Source organism: Lissotriton helveticus, chromosome 4_1 (genome assembly GCF_964261635.1).
Source record: "Lissotriton helveticus chromosome 4_1, aLisHel1.1, whole genome shotgun sequence".
In the NCBI taxonomy this organism is placed as follows: Eukaryota; Metazoa; Chordata; class Amphibia; order Caudata; family Salamandridae; genus Lissotriton; species Lissotriton helveticus.
In genome coordinates this window covers 141,397,064-141,414,692 of record NC_136063.1, presented here as the reverse complement: position 1 = coordinate 141,414,692, position 17,629 = coordinate 141,397,064, and the positions used below count along the sequence as shown (strand labels likewise).

Here is a 17,629-nt window from a genome sequence, read left to right as displayed (position 1 = left end):
TAGAAGCGAGCGGCATTTCTCCTTTAAAAGGTGGCAGCCCGGACATGTTTGGCTGCATCTGGTACACACGGGCCGTGTTTTACAGCACATGTTTCACTGGGATGATGTCAGGCCCGTGACTGTGTTCCTTAATTCGTGACATCACGCCTTTGAATTATTAATTTCATCCGATGTAAAAACCCAGCCACAGTCTCCTGATTCCCCCCAGCTAACTACTCTCTAAGAAACCAAACCGCAGAGCCTTACACTGCACGTTGTTGACTCAGCCTTCTCCCCATGACAGGTGAAAAAACCCGAGCCTTCTAAATGGTTCTGGAGATAACATTTGAAGAAAGCAGCTTTAAAAACTACTCAGTTCTAGATAGAAAGTTCATTTTAGAAAAGCAAACTATGTGTTTACCAAAATCCACCTTCTCAACAGAATGAATATTTTTATGGACTGGCGTGACCATGCAGTGTTTGCCAGACAATTATGTGAGCATCACTAGATCGGGACTTTGCAGCGCTTAATTTGTAAAATAATAAATGCCAGTGCCCTGCACCACCCATTGCTCTTCATCTCTGCCAATGGCTGAACCAAAACAACTATTAACCATCTGTCTCACCTGCAAGTGCGACAGTTCAGATTATTTCAGGTCCCCAAAGCTTAAAGGAACGGCTGGGGAGGCAGGGTAGTAGCCATTTGTAATGTATATTGTATTCGTAAACAATCTTTGTTTTGCTCATCTCTAAATTCGATGAGCAGCGCCTCCATGTGGAAGACTGTCGTACGTGTGGTGTTGACCATTATGTGCCGAGCACCAGACACCACCGGCTCAAATTAAACACTGGGGCTTTGGGTCCACACACTTGTTGGTCTCAGTGCTTGTCCTCCACACAGCTGTGGTCATTTTGTTTATTTGTCCAGCTGCTGGGTTTGAAAAATAAAACACACACACACACACACACACACTTATTCCATAGTTCTTTGCTTCCGCACAAATACGTATCCATCCCCACACTATTTACTTGTAATGCTTCACATTACCATAAAACGTTCCTTGAAAGCCAGACCTATTGGCATTGTTAATGCCTGTGTTTTCTTTTCACTGCAAACAAGCAGTCCACACCAGTATTTAATTGTTTTCAAAAGACATCATCCCGTTTGAAAAACATCTTTTAAAAACAAATTCCATAGGAATAAGTTACCTGTGTTGTTTGAGTGAATAAACTCATCTTAAGGCTCTAGCAACATTCCCACCCACTCGGCTTCGCCATCATGGTTTATTTTCATAGCAGGACCACTTCATGGCATTGTCAAGAATGCATCGCAGGTTAAGAGACAGGTAGAGCGGGACAGCTTTGTGGATTTCCACTGCGCTCAATTCTGAGTGGGCTATTGTTCCTGGACCCATACTAATTTTAGGGGAAACAACCTTTACAGTGCAACTTTTACAACGCACTACCATTATAACAAAACTTTTACAACGCAACATCCATTACATCGCATGCCATTACAACATAACCATTACAATGCATGAAACTACAACGCATACCACTACAACGCATGTCATTACAACGCATACCATTACAACGCATAACATTACAACGCACAGTACCCTTACACTATCCAACCCTTACCCTACTGTTGCACCCCCCTGGAGTTAGAATAGTAATTTTTACCCCTACACTATCCAACACTTACCCTACTGTTGCACCCCCCTGGAGTTAAAATAGTAATTTTTACCTCTACACTATCCAATACTTACCATACATGCAATGTAATGTTATGCGTTGTAATGGTATGCGTTGTAAAGGTAGTATGCGTTGTAATGGAATGCGTTGTAATGGTAGTTTTTAAAAATGAGTTGTAATGGCATGCGTTGTAATGGATGTTGCGTTGTAAAAAATGCGTTGTAAAGGTATGCGTTATAAAAGTATGCGTTATAACGTCATACATCCAATTTTAGATGACCCCAAATAGGTTTGTCATACCTTGACCAATCTGCAGGGAACCTGAAAAGAAGATTCTTAGTTGGACTTGTGAAAAATATGCAATTTTTTGTGTAGATATTTCGACTTGATGCCAAATATATTATCAAATCTAAAAATACTTTTCTATGGAGGTCTTTACTTTGCCATAACAACAGTCACTGCAGCTGACATTGTGGCGAGCATTGTATTTGTTAATATTCATCTGGCTGGAGCGGCTCCCACGTGGAGAGAGCCCGCTACGACGTCTCAGCAGGGTTAACGCAGGCCTATGCAGCATTGCTCACTAAAGAACTACCAGCAGCAGAAGTGACAGAGAGTGGTGTGTGGGCGAGCGCGAGACACAGACGTGAGAAACACACACACCTAATGTGTGGGAACGAGCGTGCTGGTGTAGGTGATGGAAATGGAAATAAAGGAAACTGTGAGGAGAAAGAAATGCTGCCTGTGATAGGAAAGGAGAGAACGAGGTATAATGTCTGTTCTGGTGAGGGAGGAAAAGGCTGGAGTGAAAGGAAGACATGGGGCTTGTGAGAGTGAGGCAGGGAAGGAATCATCGGCCACATGCATCATTGTAGGATTTAGCATTTCCTAAATTGCGAAAATTAAGGAATCGCAATTTAGGAATTGCAAAATCCCATGCATCAAGAAATCTTAAAGGTTTTTAGGATTTCTTAATTTTCGGATTTTTTTTTTTTGCGATTCGCAATTTGTTGATGCATTGCAAGGGTGCTGAGGGGGGTCCAAAGGACCCCCCCCCCCCCTGCACCCTTGAAATGTTTTTTTAAGTGCAAGTTTCACACACACATGTCCAAAGGACATGTGTGTGTGTAACATGAAACTTTCAAAAATGCATTTTTTAGCATTTTTGAAAGATTATGCAAATTAACACCAGAGTCAACCTCGTGTTAATTTGCACCTCCTATTTCCAAATTCGCACAAATGCGATTCCTTAAATGCAATCGCATTTTTAGGAATGGCAAAAAATTGCGATTTTTGTGGAAATGTTTAATGCATCCCAAAATGTGATTTTGGAATCACAAACGGCCGATTTTTCCGAATCGCACTTGATGCATGTGGGTGCATGTGTGTGTGCACTGGAGCAAGGTGATGTGTCTCTATGTTAAAATACACCATAGGTGGAGATTGGGGTGAAAAAAGGAGCTGGTGTCTGTGATACTCAACTAGAGACAGGATGTGGCGTAATAGTAAAAACTGCCAACTTTAGGACTGGGAGTCAAGTTTGAGTCCCAGCGTAAGCTCAACATCCTGTGATTCTGGGCTAATCAGTTAATCTACCTGTGCCTACCAAATAAAAACAAAAATGAATGTATCCTTATGTAATGTTACTGGTGCTCATGTATAGCGCTCCAATACCTTCAGGTCGAGTTCGAACCACAAAAACTGAAAAAATAAAAAATGGGATACAGCCCACATCTGTGGGGTGGAGGCAGGAAAGAGACAAGAGCAAAAGCTTGTGTCAGCGACTAGGAAGAAAAGGGAGAAATTAGGGTGCTTCTGTTTTGCCTCATGCCTGTATGCTGAACATGAAGGCACTCAGATGGAGGGAATATTACACCCACCCATCTAACTCTGTACCGCACCACTCCTCTAAAACTGCTCACTCCATCATCTCTAAGCAAACATATCTTGTTCTCTTTTTGTGTGTTTTGCATGTGGAGCACTTGCATTCAGTAGCGGTCGGCAGTAGGAGTTACTGCAGGGCAGTGATGTGGGCAGGGGGAGGGGCAGGGTGAGGGGTAGTAGTGTATGGATTAAGGAGTTTTACAGGTAAGTAAACATTTAAATAAATAAAACTAATTTTGATGCGCACACTGCATCACCAAATGTGATGCAGTGCGCGCAACGAAATTCGTTTTATTTATTGTGGAGTCACAGGAAAAGACTGTATCCCATCTTCAATTGGGATCTTCAGTCTCCTAATAACAGATAACCAACTTAGTGAACACCCAAAATATAGAATCCAAAATATAGACAGGCCAGATTATCGATTCCAAAATATAGATAGGACAGAATATCGAATCACCAAAATATAGTTAGTCAGAATATGGAAAATTGGGGTAGGAAATATTGATTTCCATAATATCGAATTTAAAATATTGATTTCCATAATATCGATTTTTTTAGTGTTATGTATGGTAGTATATGTGTTAAAATTATGTATTATTTTTGTAATGTATGTTTAATTTTTTTAAAGTAATTTTTTAAGTAATGAATGTTATGTAATGTTATGTAATTTAATTTTTGCGTAATTTATTTCCGTAGTGGGTTGTGGGTTTATAGGAGAATAGGGTGGGAAGTAATTTAATTATAGTAAATTAAATATTCATTTTTATTTATATGTATTGATAATTAATTGATTGATAATTAATTATTAATTGGTAATTATGTTTTACTAATTGGTAATACATTTGGGTTTATAGGGGAATAGGGTGGGAAGTCATTTAATTGTAATAAAGTAAATATTTATTTTTATTTATATGTATTGATAATTAATTGAATGATAATGAATTATTAATTGGTAATACATTTTTATTAATTGGTAATACATTTTTATTAATTGGTAATTTTTATTAATTGATTAATTGATAATGATGTTAATTGTATTTTTTATTATTTGGAGCGGGTTGTGGGTTTATAGGGGAATAGGGTTGGAAGTCATTTATTTGTAATAAAGTAAATATTTATTTTTATTTATATGTATTGATAATGAATTATTAATTGGTAATTAATTTTTATTATTTGGTAATTACTTTTTTTAAATTGGTAATTAATTTATATTAATTGGTAATTATTTTTAATATACTTTTTTATTGGTATTGATAATTTAATCCCCCCGCGCACTTCGCCATATATGGCGACCGTGCGAACGCGCAGCGGTCACGCGCAGCGGTCACGCGCAGCGGGCGCGCCGATTGTGCGCCGAAGGCGCGCCAAAGGTAAGCCCGTCTGCGCCCGTCCGCGCCTGGACCGCGCCCAGTGCCAGGACCCCTGGCCCCCACCGACGGAAGCCGACCCGACGAACCTACAACGCCGCCGAACTCATCGCTCTCAACACCGGCGGGACCCAGGGATGCTACCGAGCTACTCCGAAGCACACCCATGGACCCTTCAGCTGCCACGCCTGCAAATTCACCTGCATCCGGACCTGCCCGCCACCGGCACCGGCCAAGCCGAACACCAGCAGCAACCACCTCAAGTGCATCCTGCTCAACACCCGCTCCGTCCACAGACACGCCATCGAACTCTGGAACCTCCTAGACACCGCAGCCCCGGACGTTGCCTTCCTCACGGAGACCTGGATGAACGCCTCTTCAGCGCCCGACATCGCCATCGCCATCCCAGAGGGCTACAAGATCACCCGGAGGGACCGCACCGCCAACCAGATGGGAGGAGGCATCGCCATCATCCACAAGAACACCGTCCGCATCACGACCAGCACCGACGACACCCTAACCACCGCCGAACACCTGCATTTCCAGATCCACACCGACCCGAAGACCACCCTCAGAGGCACCCTGATCTACCGACCCCCGGGACCACGCACTCAATTCAGCGAGGACATCGCCGACTTCATCAGCCCGCACGCCCTCCGCTCCGCTGACTACATCCTCCTGGGGGACCTCAACTTCCACCTGGAGAACAACAACGACCGCAACACCAGCACCCTGCTCGACAACCTCGCCACCCTTGGACTCAAGCAGCTGGTGTCCACCCCCACCCACCTCGCCGGACACACACTCGACGCCGTCTTCTCATCCAGCACAGACATCGTCTTCAGCCACGCCACAGGACTCCACTGGACGGACCACAGCTGCGTCCACTTCACCTTCAAAAGAACGACGACCCACCACCACCAGCAACAGGTTGCTCGAAGAAGCTGGAACAAGATCACAGCCGACCAACTCGCCGCTTCCCTGAGTCAGCACCCACCTGCCAGCTCAGCGAACCCCAGCCAGGCCGCCAACAACCTCACGAAGTGGATCAACAACTGCGCAGACGAACTCGCCCCTCTGAGGACCCCGCCCAGCAGACCCGGCAGCAAGAAAGCACCATGGTTCACCGACGAACTCAAGAGCTCCAAGAAGAACTGCCGAGCCCTCGAGAAAGTCTGGAGAAGGGAACCTACACCGAACAACATGACCACCCTCAAGCTCGCCACCCGGAAGCACCACCAACTGATCCGCACCGCCAAGAAAACTGCATTCAAGGACCGACTGGACAACAACGCATACAACTGCAAGGAACTCTTTAACATCGTGAAAGAGCTCTCCAACCCCAGCGCAGGCAACAACGACATCACCCCATCGCAAGACCTCTGCAACTCCCTCGCCGCCTACTTCCACAACAAGATCGCGGACATACACAACAGCTTCAGCAGCCAACCGACACACGCCACCACCGCAGCAACGCCACCCACCACCACCCTCCGCGCCTGGACCCCGATCAGCACCGAAGACACGATCCGCATGATGAACTCCGTCCACTCCGGATCTCCGACCGACCCCTGCCCTCACCACGTCTTCAACAAAGCCGACGCTATCATCGCACCCCACCTACGGGACATTATCAACACCTCCTTCGACTCCGCCACCTTCCCCGAGAGCTGGAAGCACGCCGAACTCAACGCTCTACTCAAGAAACCCACAGCGGACCCCACCGACCTCAAGAACTACCGCCTCATCTCGCTCCTCCCGTTTCCAGCAAAAGTCATCGAGAAGACCGTCAACAAACAGCTTGCCGCCTTCCTCGAGACGAATGGATCCCTCGACCCCTCACAGTCTGGCTTCCGAGCCAACCACAGCACCGAGACCGCCCTCATCGCTGCCACCGACGACATCCGAGCCCTGATGGACAACGGAGACACAGCGGCCCTCATCCTCCTAGACCTCTCCGCGGCATTCGACATGGTCTGCCACCGCACCCTAGTACATCGCCTCAGCAACGTCGGAATCCAGGAGAAGGCACTGGATTGGATCATCTCCTTCCTCGACGGAAGAACGCAGAGAGTCCGCCTACCACCGTACAAGTCAGAGGCCACCGAAGTCATCTGCGGCGTCCCACAAGGATCATCTCTGAGCCCCACCCTCTTCAACATCTACATGAGCCCCCTCGCGGCCATCGCACGCCAACACAACCTCAACATAATCTCCTACGCCGACGACACCCAGCTGATCCTGTCCCTGACCAACGACCCCGCCGCCGCCAGAGCCAACCTGCACGAAGGGATGAAAGATGTAGCCGAGTGGATGACGACCAGACGCCTGAAACTGAACTCAGACAAGACGGAGGTTCTCATCCTGGGCTCCTCGCCCTCCGCCTGGGACGACTCCTGGTGGCCCCCCGCCCTGGGCACCGCACCCAAACCGACAGACCACGCACGCAACCTGGGCTTCATCCTGGACTCCTCGCTCGCCATGACCAGACAAGTCAACGCCGTCTCCTCATCATGCTTCAACATCCTGCGCATGCTACGGAAGATCTTCTGGTGGATCCCCACCGAGACCAGGAAGACCGTCACCCAGGCCCTCGTCACCAGCCGACTGGACTACGGCAACGCCCTCTACGCCGGTACCACCGCCAAGCTCCAGAAGAGACTCCAGCGGATCCAGAACGCCTCAGCCAGACTCATCCTCGACATCCCTCGCAACAGCCACATCTCCGGACATCTGAGAGACCTGCACTGGCTCCCCGTCAACAAAAGAATCACCTTCCGTCTCCTCACCCACGCACACAAAGCCCTACACGACCAAGGCCCGAGCTACCTCAACAACCGAATCAACTTCTACGCCCCGAAACGCCACCTCCGATCAGCCAGCCACGCCCTCGCCGCCGTCCCCCGCATCCGAAGAGCGACAACAGGAGGAAGGTCCTTCTCCTACCTCGCCGCCAAGACCTGGAACTCCCTCCCTCCCGACCTGTGCCTGACCCAAGACCACCTTTCCTTCAGGAAGAAGCTGAAGACCTGGCTATTCGAGCAGTAACGGCACCCCCCCCCCAAGCGCCTTGAGACCCTACGGGTAAGTAGTGCGCTCTATAAATGCCTTTGATTGATTGATTGATTGAATCTTATTTTAATATTACATAATTACTTTCCCTACTGTTGTGCTCTCAGGAGTGGGAATAGTAATTTTTACCCTCCGCTATCCAACGCTTTCCCTACTGTTGCACTCACTGGAGTTGGAATAGTAATTTTTACCCTCCCGCTATCCAATGCTTTCCCTACTGTTGCACTCTCTGGAGTGGAATAGTAATTTTTACCCCTTCGCTATCCAACGCTTTCCCTACTGTTGCAGTCACTGGAGTGGGAATAGTAATTTTTTCCCTCCCGCTATCCAACGTTTTCCCTACTGTTGCACTCACCGGAGTGGGAATAGTAATTTTTACCCTCCCGCTATCCAACGCTTTCCCTACTATTGCACTCTCTGGAGTGGGAATAGTAATTTTTACCCTCCAGCTATCCAACGCTTTCCCTGCTGTTGCACTCACTGGAGTTGGAATAGTAATTTTTACCCTCCCGCTATCCAATGCTTACCCTACTGTTGCACTCACTGGAGTGGAATAGTAATTTTTACCCCTACGCTATTCAACACTTTCCCAAGTGTTGCAGTCTCTGGAGTGGGAATAGTAATTTTTACCCCTACGTTATTCAACGTTTTCCCTACTGTTGCACTCACTCGAGTGGGAATAGTAATTTTTACACCTACGCTATCCAACGCTTTCCCTAGTGTTGCACTCACTGGAGTGGGAATAGTAATTTTTACACCTACGCTATCCAACGCTTTCCCTACTGTTGCACTCTTTGGAGTGGGAATAGTAATTTTTACCCCTACGCTATCCAACGCTTTCCCTACTGTTGCACTCACTGGAGTCTGAATAGTTATTTTTACCCTCTCGCTATCCAACAAAATCTCTACTTTTTTTACATTACATTTATTACTTTTACATTTTAAGCTTTTTTACATTATTTTAAGTATGTTTTACTTTATTGTTTTTAATATTTAATTACTTTAATATTATTTTTAATACATTTAAAAAAATGATATTTTAGTTAACTATATTTTGACAATCTATATTTTGGATTAGATATTTTAGTTCTTACCTGTTTGTAGATAGGCATTCTATATTCTGTACTTTGATATTTTGGAGTCAATATTTTGGGCATTCTATATTATGTACCTCGATATTTAGTCACTGAACCAACTCTGCACGCCGGAGTGGGAATGATTCCTCTCAGCCCTTACATACCTTTAGTGGTAGCAGTGTATAATATCTTTAAAAAAATTGGTTTGGCTAGTCTTTACTAAGGAGAAGATGTTATGTATGGACAAAGTTAGCAACTTAATCACAGCTGTCCCACTTAACAACAATGTCAACCATGAATATCACTATACCTCCCTGAAGAGACTAGAAATATATATATATTTAAACGCTACATAATAAAACAAGCATGGCATTCTACACTTCTACATTGCTTAAGTGTCACATTAAGAAAGGCGCTTCTTTCTGGCCACAGAATATAATCATTTCAAAACATTTCAAGTGTGAATCATAACAGAGCAAAATGTTTGCATATAAAAAGTTCAAGTGTATGTCACTCATAAATAAAAGTGCAATTTTAGACACCAAGAGGTTGCATGCAGAAGAAGCAGTATATCAGTACTGAAGGAAATACATCAAAATAGCTTCTGACGAGTCCTAGTCAATACGTGAGTACCTTATCCAGTCGAGGTTTTTGCTTTGCATTCTGGTACTTGTAGTCCTGATTTTATAAAGAAATATGCATGCTTTTTAAGTCCCACGTTTTAAACGCTGAACTAGATGAGCTACTCAGTCATGGTCTGGGGAACGTGAGAGCTCTGCTAATATAATGAGGTGTCTTTCTATGTAGAGTGACCTAAAAGTAGGCTATTCTGTACCCAATTGTGGAATGCATCTGGCATTAGCACAGAGACATATGATTTCGGGTCATCCCAAGATGCATACACTACGACCTGTGTGGACAAAGAGAACTCTCCGTCTGCCCTGCTCCCCAGTATCTATAAGGAACTTGTATGTACTGAGGCCAAACTCCCTGGTGAACTGAGCGTAAAGCCGCCTATCTGAAAGCAGCATTCTGATATTGACTGCAGTGCTGTGAAATAATTGGACTGAGTTCAATTAATGGACGAGAGACTTCCGATTTATTTTTAGATTTGTTACTTACTAACATCCGTTTTTTGATGTTGTTTATTGTTACCTATAGGTTAACTAGCCTTTACTGAGGAGTTAAAGTGCCTGTTTATCACAAATTGCTCTTGTGTTCAATCCTTGTGCATGCCTATAATTCTGTCCTACCTGTCTGCACGTCCTCATGGCTGCTCGCTCAAAGGACTTTTTCACTTCTTTGGTCTTCTGAGCTTTTCTCCCACGCTGGTCTTTATCAGGCTTGGTTTTCACCTCTCCTGAACCTTCTTTCTGTCTTGTAGGCTTCTTTCTTTTGCTCTGGACATGTTAATAGAAATATTCATATTAGAAATGAGTCTTTCTTCAGTTTCTCTTAGAAAATATTTATTAAGATACAGATGCACAAGGAGGCCTGGTTTTGAACCGATCCACCTCATTATAAGAAAGGGAGGGGGAACATTATTTAGGAGGAGATATAGGGACGGATACAGGGGATGGTCAGTTGGAAGTGTTGGGCATTTTGAAGATATTCCACAAAAAGTGATTCGGGGAGGGCGAGGCTGAAAATAACATAAAGAAGGCAGGCAGGCTTGGAAAAAACAGCAGCCCGAGAAAGCACTTACAATACAAGAGAGTTATTGACGGGGGAGAAGTGTGGCTCAATGGTTAGCGCGGCAGACCCTGATGCAGAGGTCAAGCCCGGGACCAGGGTTCAGTTCCCAGCCTCGGCGGGTCTTGGGCTCAAAATTCCTCGGACCTGATAATTCTCGCCTCGGTGCCTATTCCAATCATGGAGTCCCACTCTGCAACTCTGGGCAATAGCTTGGCGCTATACAAGTATCAATTTACATTTACATTACATGGGAAAAAGAAGCAAACTGATAGGTCGGTTTTTGGTGCCTCGAGAAGGAAATATTTTAGGGACCCCTGGCAAGAAACATTTTGGGTCCCCCTGTTTGGAACAACTCTGAATTTTATTACCGCTTTTTTTTTTAATTCAAGCCCTATGTTCCCTAACAATATTGAATTATATGTTAAAGGTTAAGACAGAGAAATCAACAGAAGTGAGCTAGAGAGAAAGTTCAATGTCCCAGGAGTCCCTTTTGAAGGTGGGGGCCCCAGGCAATTGACCACTTTGCCCATGCCTTACACGACTTTGCAATTCACATGCATAAACTCAAAATTGAAAGACGAGTAGGAAATGTTAATGTAAAGAGATTTAGTTATTAGAAACTGTTTTTGAAAGGTTAGGTAAGACCCCCCCCATCCCCCTCCCCCAATAAAGCAATATTTTCACAATTAGGACATTTATCTATGTGGTTATCATTGTGTCTCCAAACAAGAGCCCCTCCCCAGTACACAGGCTAAGAACCCTCTCTGGTGTGACTCCTCCCTAGGAACTGGAGCAGGCATTCACATGGAACTCATGCTGGAACACACAATATAATAAAGCATGAATTCCTGTCAGGAATCAACACATTTCTAGTGAGTCAGAAGATATATGTTATGAATCAATCTTACCACAGCATATGAAAACCAACCAGTATGTCGTTGTAATATTCAATTCATCCGAATTTAAATTTATTTAAATATACATAAGGATGCACAGACCATAATTATGCAATCGGGTGAGTGGTGAAATAGTTTTCCAAGAAACCCCAAGTTACAAAAACCAAAGAGACAAAGGTGTCGAAATACGGGAACATAAATGGTATATTAGTATTTTAGAAAAGACAGCCTATTGTGTTAGATACATAAAACAACACTGGGTAACATCCACAGTGTATAGTTTTGAAACAAGAGGTCAGTCTTAAGATGGTGACTCCTCCCTAGATTGACAGGTGCCTGGGGGAGTCATGTGCTGCCCAGAGTAAAATGAAGTCTCTGTGCCTTTAAGAGGGGCGTGTGTTACCGCATGAGGGACACAACGTCTTTAACGTGGCCTCTGCACTGCCTCCTGCAGGAACACACTGGAACTGTCTCTCTGAGTAAACACATATGGAAGTAAACAAGTCTGATCCATTGATAGCCTGGTCCACAGTGCTGTGAAGGGTCCCTCTGTCTGCTGCCTGCTGCCCCGCTGCCCGCACTCACTCAGCTCATCCGCTGCCATTGTACCCGCCGGTCCTTCAGCGAAGAGGAAATGACTTGCCGCTTCCTCATTAACCGTGCCCAACAACACATCCTTCTTGGCTCCTAGCCACGCCCCTTCGCTACTGAAAGAGACTCAGTGCCAGGGCATTGTGTGAGCAGGCAGAGGCCCAGGCTGCAGTGTGGGCACCACCGACAGCGCGCCGTCTGTTCACGGCTTCCTGTGGGGACGTCTACCGCTGGGGGGTAGGCCGCATTATGGCTGTAGCCTGTAGTTACATACAGGGTGGAACTAAAAATGCTCACATAAATGTGATGTATACTATGCATGCGTAAGTGATAGTCTTTAACAGAGGTTAGACTCATCCAAGATCCATCCGTGAACAATCCTTTGAGCAGGTGCACACAATAAGTAGTGCATGAGGTGCACTCCAGTCGTCTCACATACCTCTGTATTCATTAGTATGCATACCAGCAGCTTCAAGTTCTCTGCAACATGGCCAAACAACGTGTCAGGACCAAGGAGTATATTTACAAGACAATGGCACAGCACAGTGCTGCAAGCAATTTTCCTGCGCCGAGCGGCACCATTTTCGAAGTGCAAGACTGCACCATATTTACAAGAACACAGTGCATTCCTATTCTCACACCTGTACGATGCACAAATAGTAGCCGTGTGCCAAAGCAGACACCCTTGTGCTGTGGTGCAAGGGGGCCTGCGTTGCAGGGATGATTGTTGCTGTGCTGGAAGGGACACCTTCTTGCAGAAAAACAAGCATTAATGGCGTTTTGCTGCACACATAGAAAGAGCAAAAAATTAAGAGAAATAAAAGTATTTCTCCTTGTTGTGCCACCCTTACGCCTCCCCTGGGGAGGCATATGTTTTTGGCACTGCCTCAGATTTACGATTCTTTGTAAATCTGGGACAATGTCAAAAAGCCATGGGTGATGCTGGGAACGCCCACAGCAACACTCACCGCACCCCACTTTAAAACACAGAAAACTGCGTCAAAGGGATCTGTATTTACAAGGCCGTATTAAGTAATGCAAAGTGGCTCAGCGCTGGCTTGTAAATATGGAGTGCCACCGGAGAAGTGGAAAAACTAATGCTCCAGTGGCTCAGGAGCCTTGTAAGTATGCCCCTAAGTGTCAGGATCTTGTGCATCTGTTCAACGCAGACTAGACAATGACCACATGCTTTTTTTGGGGGGGGGAGCTTTATATAGCGCAAACTGGACCCAAAGTGATCAGAGTGTTTTACATGAGCACCAGTTGCGTTACAGATGGACACATTCATTTTGTTAGGCACAAGAAGATTAAGTGATTTGCCCAGAATCACAGGATGTTGAGTGTCCCTGCTGAGACTAGAACCCAGTCCCCCAGCTTCGAGGTCAATCGCTCTAGGCGTTAGGCCATATCCTCCAACAATTTAACATGCAGGTGCACCCGTAATTGCTCTAGACAGTTAATGTGCCACAATACCACACTAGTGGCATTTACGCCAGATACCATTGCATACCACAACATGCCAAAAGGTAGGCCATTTTGTGTATGTTACATTATATGTATGTGGTTGGAATTCAAATTCCTTTGTCTCTGTGTGAACTGGTGTATGCTTCAAAAATAGTGTGTAGGGCAACTAAGGGTTACCTATATCAGGTCAATCAAAACATCAGGTGAAAGAAGACCACCATGGTAATTCCTCATCCATATCATAAACAGCTCCATCACCTCCAAGACGTTCTTGGATGCCTAGAAAAACTTGAGGGTCAAAACATTGCTAGAGAAATACTCTGCAGTCCTCATGCAACTAGCAAACTACCACTCAATCTCCCTTCTACCCTACCCGGTGAAGGTCATGGTAAAAAACCATAAACAAGCAACTCTCTCTGTACCTCAATGCACACCAGCTCTTAGAAACCACACAATCATATTTCCAGCCCAAATACAGCACCAAGACTGCCCTCATCACAACAACTGATGACATCAGGCTGATCCTTGACCTTGGAGACACAGCCTGACCTCTCAGCAACCCCTGACATGTTCTCCCACTCCAACCTGATCAGAAGACTACCCAGCCTCAACTAGATCTATTCCTACCTCACAGTAAGAACACAAAGAGTCAACCTGCCACTCTACACATCAGAAGCCAAGAACCTCATATGTGGAGTCCCCAAGGATCTTCTTTCGGTCCTGCATTATTCAACATATATATGACTCAGCTGCTGGACCTCATCAGGTCATATTGCATCAACACAATCTCTTACACGGTCGACGCCCAATTGATACTCTCCCTGTCATACGAGAGCCCCACTATAAAAAACAACTTTGCCACCTGGATGACTGTGGTAACCCTATGGATGATCCAACTACCTCAAACTAAACACAAAAAAACTCAAATGATGTGTAAGGAAAAGAAAGCCTCCACTTTGGACTCTACCTGGTGGCTAACTGACCTGGATCTCTCACTCACCCCCACCACCCACACAAGAAATCTCGGAATCCTCCTGGATGACAAGCTGTGAAAGATCTTCAAATGGGTACCAGAGAACAGCCGGAAAATGGTCACACTGGCCTTGATCAGGATAAGACTTGATTACGGGAACACACTCTACACAGGAAACAATTTGAAGCTCCTGAACAGGGTTCAGTCCATTAAAAAAACACACAGCAAGACTCATACTCAACCTTCCTCGGCACATTCACATCACCCCACCTCTCAGAAAAAAGCACTGGCTCCCACTCCCCAAACACACCCAGTTCAAACTGCTAAGACACACACACAAAGCACTACACATCATCAGCCCTGCGTACCGTAACAACTGCATACACTTCTACACACCTCCCAGGCAACTGCATTCAGCCAGACTCTTGTTGACATTCATACCCCGCATCTGCCAGGAAGGAGGCCACTCCTACTCCCATAGCTCCCTCGAAGCATGGATAGATCTCCTTCTCCACATCAGAGCCTCCTCATACACTTCCACAAGATGCTAGAGATCTGGCTCTTTGAGTAACTTCACCATGGAGACAGTGGCCTAAACCAACCTGCAATGCTCCTAGATACCCTCACAGGTGATAAGCATGCTATGCAAATATACATAACAAACCTACTCTACACACCAATAGAATAATAAGACATAACAGGAAAGGCCAGAGCATCGAACACTAATATTGTGGCCACAACCCCCAGACTCTTACAACAACATTACAATGACAAGGACTTTTCATGCTGGCTAAAGCCCTCTAATTCTGCCGGTGCCCCATTGACTCCCAGTGCACTCGTCATCGCCTGGGACTACCAGACAGAAAAATGTGACCAGCATTTAATGTATTTATTTATAGCATTTGTAAAGCGCTCTGCAACCCTACGGGCATCTTGGCGCTGTGTACATATGGCTGAAAAAACTGTGCATCAGAGGAGGGACAATAGCATTAAATTCTGGTAGGTTAGATTTTCGGGAAGAGCCATGTTTTCACCTTTTTTCGAAAGGTCATCAGTTCATTGGTTTTTCTGATGTCAGAAGGTAGACTGTTCCACAATGAGCCGCAGCTATGCTAAAGGCTCTGCCACCAGAGGTGGAAGGAGGAGTTTTCTTCATCATCTTTGGCTGTACAAACCTAAAGTCCAACACCTATTGAATCTCTGGTCCAAAGGCTCGCTTTAGAGTTTAGCTACAATGGCTGAGGTAGGAAGGGGGCTTACCGTATGGGGTCAGAGGTCAACCGACCACCGAGAGACATTTCCACCAATATACGAGAGCGTTTGTTTTCTGCATTTACTTTTAATAAGTTCATGGCCATTCAGCTCTGGACACCGTTGAAGTAGTCTTCCAGTTGGCCAATGGAGATAGCAGATGATTGGTCAAATTTCAGTAACCACTGAGTGTCAACAGGATGTGTTAAAGTGGGAAAACCAAGCAATTGGATGAGCTGTGCTAAGGGCTGGATATACAAACTGAATAAAATAGGAGCTAGGGGGGAGAACTGTGGAAGTCAGAAGAGAACAATCAATCAATCAATCAGGATACTTGTAAAGCGCACTACTTACCCGTGAGGGTCTCAAGGCGCTGAAACGAGGGGGGGGGGGGTGCTGCTATTGCTCAAAGAGCCAGGTCTTGAGGAGTCTTCTGAATGTGAGCAGGTCTTGGGTCTGCCGTAGCTGGGTCGGGAGGGTGTTCCAGGTCTTGGCGGCGAGGAAGGAGAAGGATCTGCCACTGTAGGTCGTTCGTTGGATGGAAAATAGAGATGAAAATCACCTAACTCTCTTATCAAAAAAAATAGGGATCACCATTTCAGTACATAACCTGCCAGGCACGCAGCCTTGAGATGGCTGAATGAATAGGATGTCAAAGGCTGCAGACGGATCAAGCAATAGCAGGATTACAGTTTCACCTTTGTGCCTCCATGTTTCAGGAAGGCCAGTAGCACATATTTGGGGCTTTAATAATCTCCCTTCTTCCCTCGGATCTGATGAGTGCAGAGGGTGGAGAGGTAAAGCCTGGGAGGCAGCGTCTATCATCGGACATCACTTTGCCTCTATTGAGTGTCTTGAGATTCGTACAATGTGGTGCATAACACTCACCCTTGCACGATCCCATCCCTCTGTTTCAGCTTCTATAATCTAAGAGAAGATGAAAGAAAAACTTGATTTTGACTGTTGATACAACAAAGCAATGGCTAACTGAGTTTGCAACCCAATATTGTTCATAAGAACATGGGCCGAGCAAAAATTACCATTATCACGGCATATTCTTCGATAACTTCATTAATTTCCTGTTACACTTGTAATGAGAAATTCACAAATGTATTACACCACCACGGTGCAGAGCAGGAATATCGACATAGAAATATTGAGGGACATAAATATCGCCGCAAAAATATCGTGGTGAAGAAATATCGACAACAAAAATATTGTGGACAAGAATATCGACTGACAGGTAAGTAATATCGATTTCAAAAACATTGACGTCTTAAATATCGTTACAAAAATATAGTTGACAAAAAATAGAATTATTAATAATGTTATTTATTTTAGTGTTTTTAATGAGAATTGTTTGTCATTTTATTATATGTTTTAAAATTTTACTAGTTATTAATTTATTTTAAATTTATTTTTTTGTTTTCAGTTCCGTAGCAGGTTGTGGGTTTATAGGGGAATAGGGTGGGAAGTAATTTAAATATATAGATTTAAATAATAATTTATAGTAGTTAATATCTTTTTTTATTTGAATTTTGCGTCTTTAGTTCCGTAGCGGGTTGTGGGTTTATAAGGGTATAGGGTGGGAAGTAATGTAATTATATAAAATGTATTGAAGAATTAATGTGTTAATTGATTAATTAATAATTGCTTAATAATTAATTATTAATTATTTCAATG

The 17,629-nt window shown here is 44.8% G+C and overlaps 1 protein-coding gene across 1 annotated transcript in view; it reads right to left on the bottom strand.

The window, feature by feature from the left end:
- The window catches only part of PLEC (plectin), a 1,130,647-nt gene extending 1,120,175 nt beyond the window's left edge, over window positions 1-10,472 (bottom strand). Inside the window, exon 1 of the mRNA XM_078686563.1 lies at window positions 10,330-10,472. Within this exon, the coding sequence (XP_078542689.1) occupies window positions 10,330-10,347 (18 nt within the window). The 5' untranslated portion in view covers window positions 10,348-10,472. The remainder of the gene's footprint in view (window positions 1-10,329) is intronic.
- Between the last annotated feature and the right edge of the window lie 7,157 nt (window positions 10,473-17,629).